Source organism: Halyomorpha halys, unplaced genomic scaffold, assembly GCF_000696795.3.
Source record: "Halyomorpha halys isolate HHAL.00 unplaced genomic scaffold, Hhal_1.1 Scaffold130.1, whole genome shotgun sequence".
Lineage (NCBI taxonomy): Eukaryota > Metazoa > Arthropoda > Insecta > Hemiptera > Pentatomidae > Halyomorpha > Halyomorpha halys.
The window spans coordinates 308,493-326,738 of record NW_027107593.1 but is presented as its reverse complement, the minus strand read 5'-3'; the positions used below and the strand labels follow the sequence as shown (position 1 = coordinate 326,738).

General features: G+C 29.8%; 1 protein-coding gene across 2 annotated transcripts in view; it reads left to right on the top strand.

The window, feature by feature from the left end:
* Positions 1–18,246, top strand: part of LOC106678241 (proton-coupled amino acid transporter-like protein pathetic) — a 230,208-nt gene that overhangs the window by 201,840 nt on the left and 10,122 nt on the right. The window contains exons 1-2 of one of the 2 annotated variants that reach the window (XM_014416655.3): positions 1,940–2,161; positions 16,962–17,042. In XM_014416655.3, the coding sequence (XP_014272141.1) occupies positions 2,097–2,161; positions 16,962–17,042 (146 nt within the window). In that variant the 5' untranslated portion in view covers positions 1,940–2,096. Of the gene's footprint in view, positions 1–1,939; positions 2,162–16,961; positions 17,043–18,246 lie in introns of those variants that run through there. The other variant, XM_014416656.2, reaches the window with a different exon arrangement.

The window sequence follows — 18,246 nt, the reverse complement described above, 5'->3', positions numbered from 1 at the left end:
TTATGAACCAAGGAGCAATAACTGCGATTCTTAGGAGTTTATTTTGAAAAGATTGTAGTTTTTTCCTTTTCGTGAAAGATGCCACTCCCCAGACTTCACAGCCGTACATCAGCAGTGGCCTGAGGATTGTTTTAAATATAAGAACAGTTGTTTCCGGTTTTAGTTTGGAATTTCAAATTGGAATTTTAATTTGGAAGTTTAGGATAGAATATAGCATTGCTAACCTCTACTACGCTAAACTAACTCAAACCTATGGAGTTAGTTTAATGTTGATATGGTGATTACCTTCAAGCGTAGAAATATTATTGGAGTGCTATCAATGGGTAGTTTCTCTACTCACTTATATTATATCATTTTGATCTTACATCATATTTACTAGATATTATCTAAATACAGTTGTTAATATCACTAAATAAAAAAATCAATAAAAAGACTCATCCCAATTAACACCTCGTAATCATTTTGCTGTTTAGAACACACTCGATTGGTGAACTGACTTTTTCCGAACTCTGCATCTATTATGCAAAGAATGATATTCAATGTTCTATGATGAAGACTAAATACATTTATGATCAATGATACAAATTTATATTTAAACGGAATCCCATACCTACCGACTGCCCTACAGTCTCCTTTAATAATGTTGAACTTACCCCTGTCGAACAGATCCGCTGCCTTGGACTACAACTTAACAAACGCTTAACCTGGAATCCTCCCACAAAACTGAAAATACAGGAAACTGCACTTTGATTTCGACTATTACAGCAATTACTAGACAAACGGTCTAAACTTCCAATTCATTACAAAAGACTGATCTACATGACTGTAATAAGGCCAATCTGGACATATGGAGTTGTGCTTTGGGGCTCCACTAAACCTTCGAATTCCTTTCGTATTCAATCCTTACAATCTAAAATCCCGCGTAAAATCCTCAATGCTTACTTTGTCACAAATAAAATCATACATAAAGACCTAAATGTTATTCCTTCCATAATAAACTCCCTAACCACCCAAACCCACTCGTTTCTAACCTTGCTTCCTCTTCCATTCCTGGCAATCCTCCGAGGCGCCTAAAAAGAAGATGGGCACGAAACCTGCTAGTGTAAAAACGTCATTAGAGTGCAACCAATGGGTAGTTATCTAAACGTCTGTTTCACTCCATTATAACTGAGATCAAATTTACTGATTGTATTATAATGTAAAGTTGTAAATTTCAATAAATATATCGAGAAAAAAAAATAATGGAATGAAAATGCACACCACTTTAGAGTTAGGCAACTAGGCAAATAATAGCTAAAATTGTCGTAGATTCGATACTTACTTATCAATGGTTCATTCATAAATAAGGCTTGTAACCATGGCAATTTTAGCTATTAGTTTTACCTATAATTTTGGCCCATCTCTTCCCCACTTCCAATTACACCGCACTCTTGGTACAAGTATACACAAATACAGTAATATTATTAATAAAGGCCAAACAAACCCTGAAAAAAAATCATATTCGTTATTTTGAACTAAAGAAATTTTAAAATACGAATTATTATAACAACAGAAAAATTCAATTTTTTTCTCAAAAATAGTAATAACTTCAACACCAGTTAATTAATCTACTCAAAACTTTGGGACGTATTTAGGGTGGATTTCTTTACCAGATATCCCTCGTCCCAGAGCTTCCTCAGGGAAACCCATGAATGGTATTAAGATATTTATAATCTCAATTTAGCTAAATCGTACAGAGTCTCGATAATTCCAATCCGATACTGGCATGTGTTTTTTATGACTCAGTGTTAAGAGAAAACAAAGTTAGGATGGTATTTCCTACAAATCTCTCCTCAGGAACCTCCCAACTGAAGTGGCAATACAGATAAGGAGGAATTACGGAATCTCGTCACGCGGCCCTTTAAATTCAGCTCCACTTGACGAGAAAATCCAGTCTATTGTGTGCGGTTTGTGAGCCACAGTGATAATGAAAAAGATTTTTTTTCACTAGTCGTTCGAAAAAAAATTTAATTTTTTAAAATTATTATTACTTTATATTTTAAAATATTCACGTAAATTTCCATTTCGATCTCATCTTTTCGTATAACTGCTAAAAAATGCCGAACAATATAACCAAGTACTTCTTGAAATGCAGAGATGTGTACGACGGTGCCATGCCAAAGTAAAAATTTTATTAATATTTCACTAGAATTTTTTACAGATATATTAACTGTTAACCATAGCATTAAGGACTTGAATTTTATCTTTAATATGTCATAGTTTAGTTTTAATTGTATAGAGAATTTCTTAGTTGATTTTACATAAAATTACAGGATAAAATAGTGGAGGGTCTCAAATTAACATCTAGAAAAAAAAAACTTTATTCTAAACAGGTTGTGCTGTCTAACTGTATTGGGTTACTAAATACAAACCTAACTTATATCTAGACTGACAATTTTTTTTTATTTCTTATAAAATAGAGGCATAGTAGAGTAAACTTATAAATAAGTAATATATTTAATTTTTTATGTTTATTTATTTTTTTATTATTATTTTATGCTTTTCATTATCCATTCTCCAATATCGTTACGATCTATTTTTATATTAAACAAATTATAATTGCCTAACTAAATAATATATCAAATCCCACTGGTGCGGACCGCATGACTGAGGAACAACTAGGCCTTACCAAAACCAACAACCAACGGGCGTTGATGACCAGGCTGTTAAACGCCCTTTCAAAACAAAAAAATTTAGATATTTTATCATTTTTGTTGTTTTCTTTCTATACTTTTATTTTATACAGTTTTTTTCATATTTTCTCTCTTAACCCAATACATATTTTTTCTATTTAAAAACATAGAATAAAATTAAAATATAAAATATAAATAATAAAAATTAACAATTAACACTTAAAACTCTAAAAATCATATTCTTTCACATAGGTAATATTTAATTTAAATCTTTAATAAAAAGAAAAAATAACTCAAAGATTATCTTGAATCCATACAACAATATTCATACTGATATATTAGATTAAAAAAAGGATAAATTAAAATAAAATAAAATTTCGATATTTTGTTTTAATAATTGAATATCCATTTCAATATTTAACAAATGTTTTTAATAAACATATCGAAGATTAGCTAAGATATTCCGATTTTATTCAATCGAAATATCGATATTTCGTTTTAAAGAAAGAGAGAATTTTATTAAAAATTTCAAATAGAAATATTAATATATTGTTTTAATAATTTCATATTCATTTCGATATTTGACATTCTTATTAATATCACTCCGTGGTTAATGGACAGCATGTGAGTAGAGATCTACGAAGTGCTACATCATGTTACCAGTTATGAAACTACATGAGCGTTATAATAAATATAAATCATTAATAAAGATCAAAGTGAGATTATATATCAGAAAATACTATTGATACGATTAGTCGAATTGAAAATGGGAATGCATTCCTTGAAATTAATAAAGATAAGCTTGGTATAAACATATCAAGTGGAAAATCAATGGATTCATAACAATAAAGTCGAGAATTCCGGGAGAATTCGTGTACATAGGCAAAATATTTCGATAATTATGTTTAACGAAGTCTGGGATATTCTAGAGATGCAATGAATTACTTTATCATGTTAAGGATAGGAATTGTCTCGTTAGTTGGGAAAAAATATATCGATATAGTTGATTGAGGGAAATATATCGATATAGTTGATTGAGGGAAACGAGGTCAGATGTTGTGAACTAGATGTTCGTCCAATAATGCGATAGGATCGAAGATAAGACTGAGGTTTGTAAGTGGGAATTGGGTAAAAAAATAGATAGAAATTTGAAGCTTGGATCTAAGACGATAACCTTGGGCTAGATAGTGTTTATTTTCAATTTATATGGTACAGTAAAATACCTTGGATTGGCATTAGACAAACGACTTACATGGACATCCCACATAAAAATAACAAAACAAAAGCTAAATTTCCGACTAAAATTATTATTTCATCTTTTAAATAAAAGAATAGAAAAACTAAAGATTTATACTTACCTTCTCAGACCAATTTGGACTTACGGTTCACAAATTTACGGATATGCCAAAAAAACTAACTTACTGAAACTGCAACAGTTTCAATAAAAATTACTAAGACTGATCAGTAGCGCTCCCCCCTGCATCAGTAACAAGAACTTACACAAAGACTTACGAACTCCTTACGTACAAACAACCATTAAATCATTATATAAACGGTTTCACGACACACTTCCAACACACACTAACCCTCTAATTCAAGGACTATCAACACGAGACTTACCAGATACGATACGACGTTTACGAAGGAGCTAGAATAGGGACCTCTTAAATTGATTTTTAAATTTCAATTTTAATGGAGAGGTATCATTGGATAACCTTAACCTTCATGCCTTCATGACATTGTTTGTTTGTTTTTTCTTTCTGTACATCTGATTCCCTGGTTGTAAAAATGCATTTACAGTTGTGAATAAAATAAATAAAGTAAAAAAAAAAAATTATATGGTACCATCGAAGAGCACATTGGTCCAAGTACTAGTAATGTAGTAGTGGCCCTATAGGACCTTTTAGCCAACCCCAACAGTAAAAAAATTGAAACATCTTAGCAGAGTGAGAGTGCCAAATAACAATCTTCGGGATAGGGAAATAAATACTAACTGCCACTTGTGGGAATCGAACTCACACTGTTTCGAACCGATGACTCTGGGATCCTCGCATAACTTGCTTACCAATTCCTCATTTTATTTCCCATTCAATTTTTAACCCAAAGGTTTTTTTTCTATTTATTTAAATATTGAAATTCACAACTGTATTAAAAAGATACTATAAGTAAATGTGGTAAAAGTTTCAGAACACATGATAATCTTGGTAAGGAACCACCCATCTCCTTTTCAGATCCGTCGTAGGATTAATAGGAGTTCCGAAGTATGAGAGAATAAGAACTAATGGGTTTGGGGATGAAAGGAGGTATATCTATTTCTGGCCAAATCTGCAACAAATAGGATGTTGATGTCTTTATCGATGAGTTGTGACGTAATAAGGAATATCTAGGATTTTTCGGAGGATTTTGGATTGTTTGGAAGGAATTAGAGGGTTTGGTGGAGCCCCTAAGCTAAATTTCATATGCCGCAATTAGACTGATCACCATAGTATATTAACAGAGTACTATAGTAAAAAATCTACGAGCAGTTTTTTGTCATTTCAGTCTAATATGAGGATTCCAAGTAAGTCTCTTGTCAAGAATGAGACCTACGAAGTGAGTTTGTTCAACAGTGGGATATAAAAAAAGATACAGTAGGGATGAACAGTAGAGGTTTACGAGGGAGAGTAAAGATGATCTCATTGGATTTGTTTATATTTAATTAATAATTAGTTATTATTTATTTGGATTATACTCTAATATAATAAGATTATATGAAATATACGAGTTCTATACTAACCAAATAGTCCTATTAGTTCAGGTACCTTATTATTAATAATATGATATTAATTGATATTATTGACAAAATATTATTATTAACCAACAAGTGGATTTGACAATCGTGCAGTATAGAATTCAAGAATAATTTTTGCCCCTAATAACTTGAATAGAACATCTTTTCCTCCCAATTTCTTGAATACAACCTGAACCAACTTACAGGAACTATTTTTGTTCTTTCACAGTCACCAGATTTCACAAGATATTAAGGAAAAGAAAACTCAAGGTTGGAGATCGATGCCGCGGTACTGGTTCAGTAGTAATCCTCCTATAAGAAGTTTGACCTTGCCAAATACACATTCATGGTCCTTTTCTAGACTATATTAAATCTGTAATACTAATCACGGATTAAAAAAAACCTATTGGTTATGAAATGGATTAAGAATTTAAGATTATCTGCGATAAGAAACAAACAATTAAATTTTTAGAAATATTCCATATACCTGATTTTTTTTAAGAGGATAATTACATCTATTTTTTTCGTTAGTAAAATTGGAAGTTATATTTGAAATCATATTTCATATTGAAGTATTAAATTTATTTATTATAATAATTGTTTGTGAGTGGTTTGTTTTATTATTAATACTAACACATTTGATCCAAATATACTCTCAACATTAATTTTCAAAAACTCTCCAACGTTTCGGCCTTCTGGCCATTTTCAAGGAGACAACCTTAAATATTGAAGTCATATTCTTTAAAATTTTTTTCCCTACAGGCTAATTGCCCATGCCATATAAAACATTTTCACATAAATTATTGTCTCTATTTCCACTTACTAATATCATTCACTCATTCAATAATTGATGTGAAAAAGTTTTAGGTTTAAAATATAAAAAGTTTTATCTGACATGGGTAAGTAGCCTGCAGGGAAACATTTTAATGAATATAACATCAATATTGAAACTTGTCTCCATGAAAATGGCCTGAGGGCCGAAACGTTAAAGAGTTTTTGAAAATAAATGTTGAGAGTATATTTGAATCAAATGTGTTTGTATCAATATTAAATATAGAAAACCGTACCAGGAGAAGTTTTTATTTTCTGTATTCATTGGTTGTTATCTTGTTCTGTTCTTAGCCCTGATGAAGGCTAAAAATTCTGGCGGAAACGTTGGCACGAATAAATAAGTCACTTCAACTTATTTGTGTTATATTTTGACCGCACTCCCCCCCCCCCCAACTATCTTCTCCTCGTATAAGTCATCCACGGTGAACTATCTCTTATGATTATGGATACCGTAAAGTAGGATGACTATGGTTCATTTTTCATGTTATTTATTCCTAAACCTGATATACATTTGCAATATTGTAATAATGTTTTTTTTCCTTTTAAATTCAAGCAATTTAATTCAAGCTTTACTTTAAACACTGAAAAAAAGATTGTCCCTCAAATATTAGGCCAGATACACTAATTTTCCCTTGCCATGCGGGTGATTTTGGTATACCCTTTTTTATCATGGAATCCAAGGATATAAGTGCTGTACTCTTGTAACATGTTCTTTACACTTCTTAGAGGTTCTAGGAGGTTTTATGACGTAAAAAATTCTTTTTTTTTTAATAATTTAGATTGAAGAAAATGTTGCTATTGAATTTCTTGATTTAAAAAGACATTCTTTAATCCCTTTCGCAGAATGCTTTGTCTGAACCCTTAAAAAATACAATAATAGTGTACATAATTTCTTGGTTGAAAAATATTTATTTTTGAATGTAGGTCATAAGCCAGAAACGCAATGTCGGTACTTTCGCAGGAATAATAACAAAATTTGGAGCATACACTAGAAACATCTCCCAGGAGATGTAATATCCACTCGCTATTTCAAGCGCCCAGAAAGTTTCAAACTTTAAAACGGTTAGGCATGAGTGAGTGGTTGAGGTGGCGTCCAAAGATCTATAAGGTCAGTAAAAAAGTAATAAAAAATGTAATAAATAAAATTTGATTTGTCTCTAGAAAGTATAAATGTCATAAATTATGAATAAAAGTTATAAATTATGACCATTTTAATGCCATTCTAAACTAATCAGTTCTGTAAACTGTATATTTATGGGTGAAATGTGGCCATAATTTTAAACTAAACAATTTTAAGGAGCTTTTGAAACTGGATCTACATGAACAAATATTCTTATATTTGTACAATTAATGCCAAGGAGGTTCATTGTAAAAACTTATTATTAAAAAAAAGTACAAACAATATCGTAGGCAGGGTTGAGGAATAATTCATTGCTATTACTTAGTAATTAGGAATTACAATAATGCAATTTCATTTACAAATTATAATAATTGCAATTACTTGATGAATTACTGTAATTGTAATTGTGGTCTTCCAATTACAATTACAAATACCGAGCCTAAGTAATTGCGATTCCGAATTAGATTCTGATGTAATTGTTACTTTTTCCCTAAAATTCCAAGTAATTTTAAGACACTTAGAAGTAATTTTAATTGTAATTACAAATTCTTAACAATGGCTCACAACTATGAAAATGATATCCAGTTTAAGATTCCGTGTTAGCGTAAAGATTTATTAATAAATTATGGTTTTAACTTGAGAGTTAAATTACATATAATTCTAATTGTGATTACTAATAATTAGGAAGTAATTATAATTACAATTACTTAGCTTCAAGAAGTAATTTTAATTGAGAGTGCCAATTACAATTATAGTGACTGTATAGAGTAATTGAAATTATTTTAGACAATTAGAGTAATTCTAATTTTGTCTTAAGTTACTTCTGATTAATTGTTCTTCAAAACTACTATTTTTTTATATGTTTTGGACCAATTAACGGATATTTTAGTGTACCTTTAGGAACTGAAACACGTAATTAAATTACTCTTGTAATGAGTCATGAAGAAAATGGTGAGGGATGCGGTAAAAAAAAAAATAATAATTAACAACTATTTATTTCCCGAAGTTTCGCCCAACTTTGTTGCCCAAATCAGGGCTAATAAAGATATAAATAGCAATTAAAAATATTTTGACATAGTGGATAGTAAGATACAGTTAAATTAAGGTATGGCTAAAATTATGCAAATGGAAATGAAAAGAAAATTATACACAAATAACCGAAAAGAAGAAATAAAGATAGTATTAAAATGAAATAGATAATGCGATAAAAATAGTTTGCGTAATTTTTTTTCTATATTCTTATCATTGTCTATTTTATATTAATAATATTTGTATTTCTTCTTTTCATTTGCATATAGTTTCCTTTTCGCTTATATTTACATAACTTTAACCCTACCTTAATCTACCGATTTGTATCTTATTTCCTACTATGTCAAATATTTTTAGTTGTTTTTGAATCGTTTTAGCCCTGATGAAGCTCTAAAAGTGGGGCGAAACGTCGGGAAATAAATAGCTGTTAACTACTTTATGTTTTCACTGACCGCACCCTTGACCATCTTCTTCATAATTTGTTACAACACGATCAATCGTTTTTACACTCAAGTAATGATTCCTTCTCAACCATGATCGTCGTTCTAAAGCCAAAGTGGTGTATCGATATATTTTACAATTTAAATTAATTTTCTGTCATTTTAACGTGGTTGTCTATTCTACATGCAATTTCAAAACAACCTCGCTGGATATGTGACGTCATTAATTTAAAAATATCGACAATTATATAAATCAAATATTATCTACTAACTTTAAATATGTAAATATAATTCAAACCAAATGATCTCATATATTATCAGATAGATCACTTTACCAATGAATGGGCGATATATGCGTTTTATGATTTGTATTGTTTTAAATAAGTATTTTATCCTCAAAGAAACGATTTCGCAGTAATTGTTCTTGAACTAAAGTGTTTAAAAACATTGATAAACCTTTAATAACATTGACGCCAAAGTACAATTTAATTGAAAATTAGTAAATAAAAACATTTTGTTATTTACTTCTAAAATTATTTGGAAACGAGATATCACAAATTAAAATTCGCCATAATCTGAGGTAATGCGCCAGAGAGAAAGAACATCTCTGTAAAGGTTAAATGTTACGCAATAATTGGTATCATGCGGACATAAAATTTATCTTTTATCCCTTAATAAATCATAATTCCTTTATGATAGTATTAACTAGCTGTGTTAGACGGAAAAAAAAAACTCCGAAATATAAGAATGTATAAATATTTATTTTCTACATATTATAACACTGGTTGAATAACGGTTTTTTTTTTTAACTTAACAGTAATGTATTTAGACAGTAAATTTTTAATATAGCCTTTCTTATGTCAAGACTAATTGAAGTATATTTTTTATTAGTATTTAAGCACATTCGAAATAAAAATAATATAAAAATATTTTACGGTGCGAACATCTCACAACTGTAACTATATATATATTTATATGTAATAATAAATCTGTACCGCTACATGAAGGGTGAGGGATGCAGCACTTTGTGAGGAAGTACCGTTACTAGACTAGCGGTTGTTCAGGGAGGTGATTTGGTCAGGATCACACTCGGCCGCCAGAAAAAAAAAATATACTGAAAGATTAGTTAGTGATTTATATTTACTATTTAACGTACAGATGTCTATTACCACTCAAATTAAAGCCAGTTTATTGGGCCATAAAGTAGTACATGATGTTTATCTTCGTAGGAATAGTAGTTTTCATGATATTTGCTAAAATAAATTGATTTATAGGTGTTCAGACAATAAGTTTGATTTATGAAAAACTTTATTTCAAAAACCACAAGACGTACAGATGTCAGTATAAAATGTTAATTTTTGAATAAATATATCTCTAGACCCATAAACGCACATATGTCTGCCAGCACTCAAAATAAAGGAAATTTAACTTTCTATAAAGTAGTTTATGACATTTATCTTTTCAGGGGTAGTAGTTTTTATGATATTCGCATATGAATAAAAAAGTGGCAAATGCAAATTTGTTCGAACAACTATAAATCAATTTATTTTAGCAAATTTCATGTAAACTATTAACTATTTTAACTCACAAAATGTTAATTTCTAGTTGTTCATATAATTGTTTGATTTTTGAAAAATATATCTCTAGACCCATAAGACACACATATGTCTGCCAACACTCAAAATAAAGGAAATTTAACTTACTATAAAGTACTTCATGACACTTATCTTCGTAGAGGTAGTAGCTTTTATGATATTCACATATGAATATAAATTTAGCAAATGAAAATTTGTCCAAACAACTGTAAATCAATTTATTTTAGCAAATTTCATGTAAACTATTACTCCTACGAAGATAAGCATCTTAAAATACTTTATAGCTGATTAAACTGTCTTTAATATGAGTGCTAACCGGTGTTTAAAATATAGAGTTATCAAAATAAATTCACTAACTACTGATCTTTCAGTACGTTCCGAACAGCATTTTTATGTAATGTGGCTTTTTAAAAAGCTATATTTCGAGAACTATCCAACGCAAATAGCTCTATTAGGCCTTACACTTTAGAAAATTTACTCTACTTTAAATCATGTTCTCTTACATTTTCTATTGTTGTTGGTACTTTTAAAGATATAAAAATTAATTATTTTTAACCTTTTAAAACAGCTGCCATTTTTTATTCCCCCTACCTATACTTGGCAGACACATCAATTTTGACTATTAATTATACATAGCTTTCATTAAAGTAATCAAAAATTGTACTATGAGGTCCACCCAACCTCATAATGCGGGTACCCTTAATTAGAGAAAAATCTGGCGGTTGAGCATGTTTTGAAAAAATCATCTTGTATAGTCGTTCAAAAAGCAGCAGTGCTTCGTTTCAAAGTATTAAAACCCCAAAGCTTCCACATTTTCATGGGTTCACATTTTTATTAATATTTTTTAACAATTTCACTTATTTAATATTTCGTAAATAGGTAATTGAAAGCAAAAATAAATTTTATATAATTTCCAAAGTGATCCATTTTTCAAAACACGAATCACTTATAATATGAATGTCCTCTCAGAAAAGGGAGGAGTTATCAATGACATCATAACCTGTGTTTGCTATTGTGTTGTTATTGGAAAAGCTGATGGTCAACAATATCGATTGATAATTTTGTAACCTTATCTCGATTATTACTGGGTCGTCAGGATATGAACCAGCTATAGTACAAGATTCCGGTAGGAAAAAAGTCAGTTATTTCACTCCAATTTTTAATTATTTTAATAAAAATAATTAATTGAGGGGTCACGGTAGGAGCGTGGTAACGCGCCTGTCTACCAAGTTGAAGATTACGAGATCGAGTCCCCGGCCCTATCCGGGATTTTTTCAAGCATATAAATATGCAATACTTACTCACAACCTCCCCCCAGGCATTTGTGAGGCCCGTAAGCCAATGGGTGGCACTCACAAAAGTAGACGTGGGAGTGACGGACACACCCTATGAACACCTCGTCATGAAACGCGTGATGTATTTCCTACGTACATCGACCTCTCTGGTATGTCGCGCCAATAATAATAATAATGAAGATTACGAATAGCTACTAGTCAAAATTGATGAGCCTGCAAAGTACAGTTAGGTGCAATACAAAATAGCGGCTTTAACAAAATGTTAAATAAAAAAAAATTATTTTTCATTCGAGGCTCCATAGAGAAATGTTTTATTAGGCTATACATTGGGTTGCTACAATACACAGCGTACCCCATTAATCCATCATGGAACATGTATACTCGATTAATACATATATTTACATGATTTTCTTTTTTTTGTATTTATTTATTTATTGATATTTACAACTGTATAAAAAATACAACAAGTAAATTTGATCATAATGATATGATACAGGATGTAGATAAACTACCCAGTAGTAGAACTCTAAAAACAGTTTACAATATAAGGTCACGAGGCCATCTTCTTTTCAGGCACCTCGGAGGATTGCCAGGAATGGAAGAGGAAGCAAGGTTAGAAACTAGTGGGTTTTGATGGTTAGGGAGTTTATTATGGAAGGAATAATATCGGGTTCGGGCTAGATCGGTTACATAAGGAACATTTAGGTCTTTATGGGTGGTTTTATTAGTAACAAAATAAGGAGAATTGAGGATTTTGCGAAGGATTTTGGATTGTAAAGATTGCATACGAGAGGAATTCGAAGGTTTAGTGGAGCCCCAAAGCTATTTACATTTTAAAAAACTATTTTTGTTTCAACGTTTTCCTTTAACAATCAATACTAAACACAAATATTTTAATTTTTTTTTTATTTAACAATTTTATTCTCCCTATCACTCTTTCATACCTTCCCTTTCCGCTACCCACGTTCGATCCGTTTAACAAATTAAACGAATTGATCATTAGACAGCAATGTAAAATCAAACCAAAGACACAATATTCACAGCAATAGACCAGTTTACAAAAAAATAAATAAGTTAAAAAAAAAATAATATATAGATTTACAAAAACAAAAAGTTAGTTTAAAGAAATACTGAAATGAATAAATAAATTAAAAGAAATAATTTAAAGAATAAATAATTTAAAGCAGAAAACTTAATAGAACATCATTTAATTTTTCTTTTCCGATCCCTCTAAAACAGAAAAAACATTAAATTAATAGCTTGCATTACGTATGGTTACATAATTTAAATTGAATATTACCTTTTCTATCAATAGTATATGAATACTACTAGCAAACATCCGGAGATGAGGGGCAAACTTTAAAACATTTATTTCTGTGCAAGACACAGATTTAAATTTGTTTATACTATAGTTTTTTTAACGGTAACGCGGTGGCACTATGGTAAGTCATAATGCTACTAACTCCAAGCACCCGGTTACGAAAACGGATGAGAAAATAATTATCTTCTGTTACAATGTAGCTTGGAGTCAACCTTGTGGATTATGGAGTCCTCCAGATAGTACAAGAGCCGGGAAGAAAAAAAAAGGCAGTTATCTCACCCCAATTTTTAATTACTTTCATGAAAATAAGGTATAATTTCTAGTCAAAACTGATGAGTCTGCCAAGTATAGATAGGGGAAGTTAAAAATTACGGCTGTTTCAAAACATTAATTTTTCATTCGGAGCTGTATATATTAAAAACTATTACCAACATTAGAAAATCTAAATGAACATTATTTAAAGAAGAGTAAATTTTCTGAAATATTAGCCCTAATTGAGTTAGTTACGTCCAATAATTTTCTAATTTTTAAAAAGCAACATTTCAAAAAAATGTATATAAAAATCATTAGTTAGTGAATTTATTCTGGGAAATCAATATCTAAGGAACCAAGAGACGTACAAATGTCTATTACCACTCATATTAAAGCTAGTTTAATTTGCTATAAAGTAATTTATGACGTTTATCTTCGTAGTAATAGTTTTCATTATATTTGACTTTTTCTCCTCTTGGGATTTGGTACTACTACACCACTGTTTTAAATCAAATCAAATACTCCGAATTTTTTATTCTATCATCAATCTATTTAATATCATCACCCAATCATAGCACTGGTAAGGAATCCCCAAATAGTAAAATTTGTCTCCTCTCTTAAATAGCTGATGCTTGTATAAACAAGACTTTTTAACGACAGACTGTCCGTGAACATCAGGGCGTATTTAGTGAAAATTATTCCTTACATTAAAACATACCTATTCCAATAAATTAACTTGGATTCAAGTTGTTAAATTAAAAAAGGTAGAAACTTCATTTTCGGTTGAAAGGTGTAGTTAATGTGTTCAAAAACTGTCTAAAATATCTTCAGATTTTTGGACCCATTGGCAATATGGGGGCCTAAAAACTTAAAATTTATTGGAAGTTTGAACTATAACATCGATTATCTGAAATGTTTACAAACACTTAAGTAATCAGTTAAAAAACATCACAAATTCGTAAAAGCATAACCGTATTTTAGCAACTTAAAAGTCAAAAATCTGTCATTTCATATACTTTATAATTTATTATACTTGTAAAAATTTTAAAAAATTTTATTTGACATCGCGCGGAACACTAAGGTGTCATCCACGGACCAGCAGTTAGGAAACATTGGGCTAAATGGTTCTTACATTGGCATTACTTAGTAAAAGTAAAAAAAAAAACAAAAAAAAAAACAAACAAATAATTCCTACAAGTATTCTTGAAGTCCTATTACAAGTGAAAACTAGTAAAAAAAAAAATACAGATAAGAAAAAAAACTTAAATGTGATCCAAACTTAGGACTCTATCTTGACAAGGGACTTACTTGAAATCCCCATACTAGACTGAAACGGTAAGAACATGCTTGTAAATTTCGATTACGACATCTACTTAATAAAAGCTCTAAATTTCACATTAGCTACAAAAAAAACTCTAATACAATGCTTATCAGACAAATTTGGACATTTGGAATTGAGCTTTGGGGCTTCATCATACTTCAAATTTCTCCTGTATCCGATCCTTACAATTCAAAATCCTTGATGCTCCTTATTACGTCGCAAATAAACTCATCCATAAAGACCTCAACATCCCATTCCTTGCAGATTTGGCCCGAAATAGATGAACCTCTTTAACAATCCCTGATAATCATCCAAGGCGTCTAAAAGAATATGGACACGGGATCTTCTAATTTAAAGCAATAATTGAAGTACCACCGTTGGGTGGTTCCTTCCCAAGAATATTATGTGTTTTGAAGTATATTTCACATTTCTTTATTGTATTTTTATATATATTATATTACAGTTCTAAATTTCCATAAATAAATAAGTTAATTGATCTTCTAGTCACATACAATCGATTGGAAAACAAAAATATCAATATTTTCGAACAGGAAATCTGGAATTCAATAAAATGTATGAAATATTTAAGTGCATTAGATAAAGCGCTTATCAGGCACTTGAGTGTTGATAACTGCAATGAGACCTTCTTGAACGTGACATTTTTTTTTTCATACATGTGATTCTAATCCAATAAAATTTGAATTTTATCACTGCTTTAAAAATGTATGCATATTTGTCTTATCGGAGTATGTTGGAACAAGATAAAAAAAAATTTGAATTATAGTTGACACTATGGGAAAATTTGTTGTGCTTATCTTATCTAATTATTCCTTAATGAATAACCCAACAGTTTCACAATGCTACTAGACCAACGGTTGTGCAAGAGGTGATTTGGTCAGAATTCCACTCGACCAGCAAACTCCTTTCCAATATATTATTAATATAATATATAATTTATATTATATAATATAATATATTATAATATGTAATATTTTATAAGAGGTGTCCTATAAATGAGTGGTCATATTGTGGGGTAGGTACTATACCTTAAGAGGAACGAAAAAGTCTATATGAACCATAGTCCATTCTCAACCTTATAGGATAAAAGTAAAATTTTTTGTGGTTAGCTTTTATCTGTGGTTTCCTAAGAAAAACTCAAATAAATCTACTTTAAAACTCCCTTAAAAAATGTACAAGAGGTAAAAAATTAGAAATGAGAAAATTTCCTATAAGCCCAACAGTTAAGCTTATAACATTTTAAATTCAATGTAATAATAAAAACATTTTAAAATAGGTTTGATATAACTGTGTATCGTTTTAATACAATTAAAATATATACGAACATATTTTTGTTCCAAAATGATTTTAAATTATTTTTATTTATTTTTTTTAGTTTAATTCATTTTTTTTATTATTAAGTAATATTTGTGATGATGGCCAACCTTATTGTGAATTCATCATTTTGAAGTTTGAAGCAGTACAACTCTTGGATTACGAACGTTTTGTAATCCCTGAGATCATGAATGAATAATCTAGTCTATTAGCTAAACCATATGATCTTCTGAGCAATCATTATCTAGAAAATTAATCTTTCACGCATTTATTTTATATTAAGCTACATGGTTCATGCACAATAAATTAGGATTATAAATGTCTGTTCCTTTCACCTGCTGAGTACGTGGTCATGTGCAGTTGTTTAACTAAATAACATCCTAAAAGCATTTGGAAAAACAAACACTTCTAGATGTTAGAATGCTAATTCAATTAAAGCATTTTAATGTTTATAAATATGATTATAAACTGCAGAAAAAATAATAATAATTCCATTGATTGAATTGTTCCAATTATCAAAAAACCGATATTTTCATAAAACCTCACAAAATAAAGGTTAAAGAGAAGAAAAGTAATAAGTAGTTATTAATTAATATTTATATTTATGAGCAGGATAGCTCAATGAGTTAGGCCCTTTACTCCTATCTTCCAGGCCTGGATTCAAGCCTTGCAGTTGTCTATAATTATTTATACTGGGGATGGGACTCTTTCCTAGGGCACATCCAACCAATGTAAGTTTGTATTATAAATTAGATCAAAATCTGGCAATGAAATGTGATTCTTACCAAATCAACTCCTTGCAAAAATGTTGGTTTAGGATCAGTATTTCCTTACAAACCCAAACCCATCATAGGTTGTTGCTATAAAGGTTTTTTGATAACTATACTAGTTCTAAATAAAATTCTCATTTAGTTATTTTTAAAAAATCAGATACTAATAACATTGAAAATATATTAACCTTCTTTCCTTTTATTTTTTTTCAGAAGCATGGATAACAAAGGATTGTCAGTTGACAACATGTCTTCGACAGTTAGCATCAATGCAGACCTCAACACTGCATCTACGTAAGTTAATTAATATTTGAATTTATGTGTATATATTTTTTTAAAAAGAACTATTCATTATAGATTATTATTTACCGTTTTCATGATTTGATAAAAAAAATTTTTATATTTTATTTATCAAAATAAAAAACATTTTTAAATCAATTTTAAAATTAAGATAAAACTGAAATTCAATTCCATTTCCCTAAGAATCATCAAAATTCAATAAATGATCATTAGCAATTTTCTTTTCCTGTGGAGTGACTTTATATACCAGTTCCCATGGTGCTAAACGAACCTAGTTTGCCAAACTATGGCAAATTTCCGCATGTGCAAGCGTGTGAATGAGTTACTAAGAGCGCTTGGGCTGCATCCACACGTTTGTGTTCAGTTTGGATTGTTTTAGAACTGCCGACTGAAAAATATTTGTGCTCTCCATGTTTTAATTAATTGGAGAATTTTTTCAATCTTTGCATTCAATAATTAACTCTTGTTTAAGGTTGTATATTTTAAAATTTCATTGAATCAGAGTAAATACATTGTTTCAAATAACTTCAGCAGTTTATTTTTTATTTAACGTAGCACAAATATATATATTTATATTTATATCTAGATAATTAAATTAAAAAGTTTCTGATAAAGATTCAGGAACAAAAATTTAATTTATAGGTTATGTAGCACCATTTCTATGAATTTTAATCTGCTACCACCTACTTTGCTGATATTTACATTTCCTTTCATTTTGGCTATTTTTATTATGTTCAATTACATAATGTATATCAAATGTAATAGCTGGCAAAAGAGCATATACAAGCATGTGGATAATGACGCTTGTTGCTTCTTTAGTTTACCATGCACTTATAAATGTCTTGGATTTGCAGCAAGTGGCAAATTTGTAGATTCAGCATAAGAAGCATGAACAATCACAAGAGCCTGATATATAAACCTCATAATATTCTTGGAAAAAATGTTGGTCATTGCTTGGCTCTTTATCTTCTGACAATGTCAGATACAAATTAAAATGCTGAGCATACTCTTATAAGTTCAGTAAATAAAATAACAATATTGATACTCTTAAAGTCCATCTATTTTCTATTAAGATATTTAAAGAATTGGTTTTCTATTAATAGCATTCTTTTAAACAATTATAAAGAAATTTCAATCAAATCAATACCTCACCAACATTAATTTCATGTTTATTACCTTATAATTAACTATATCATAA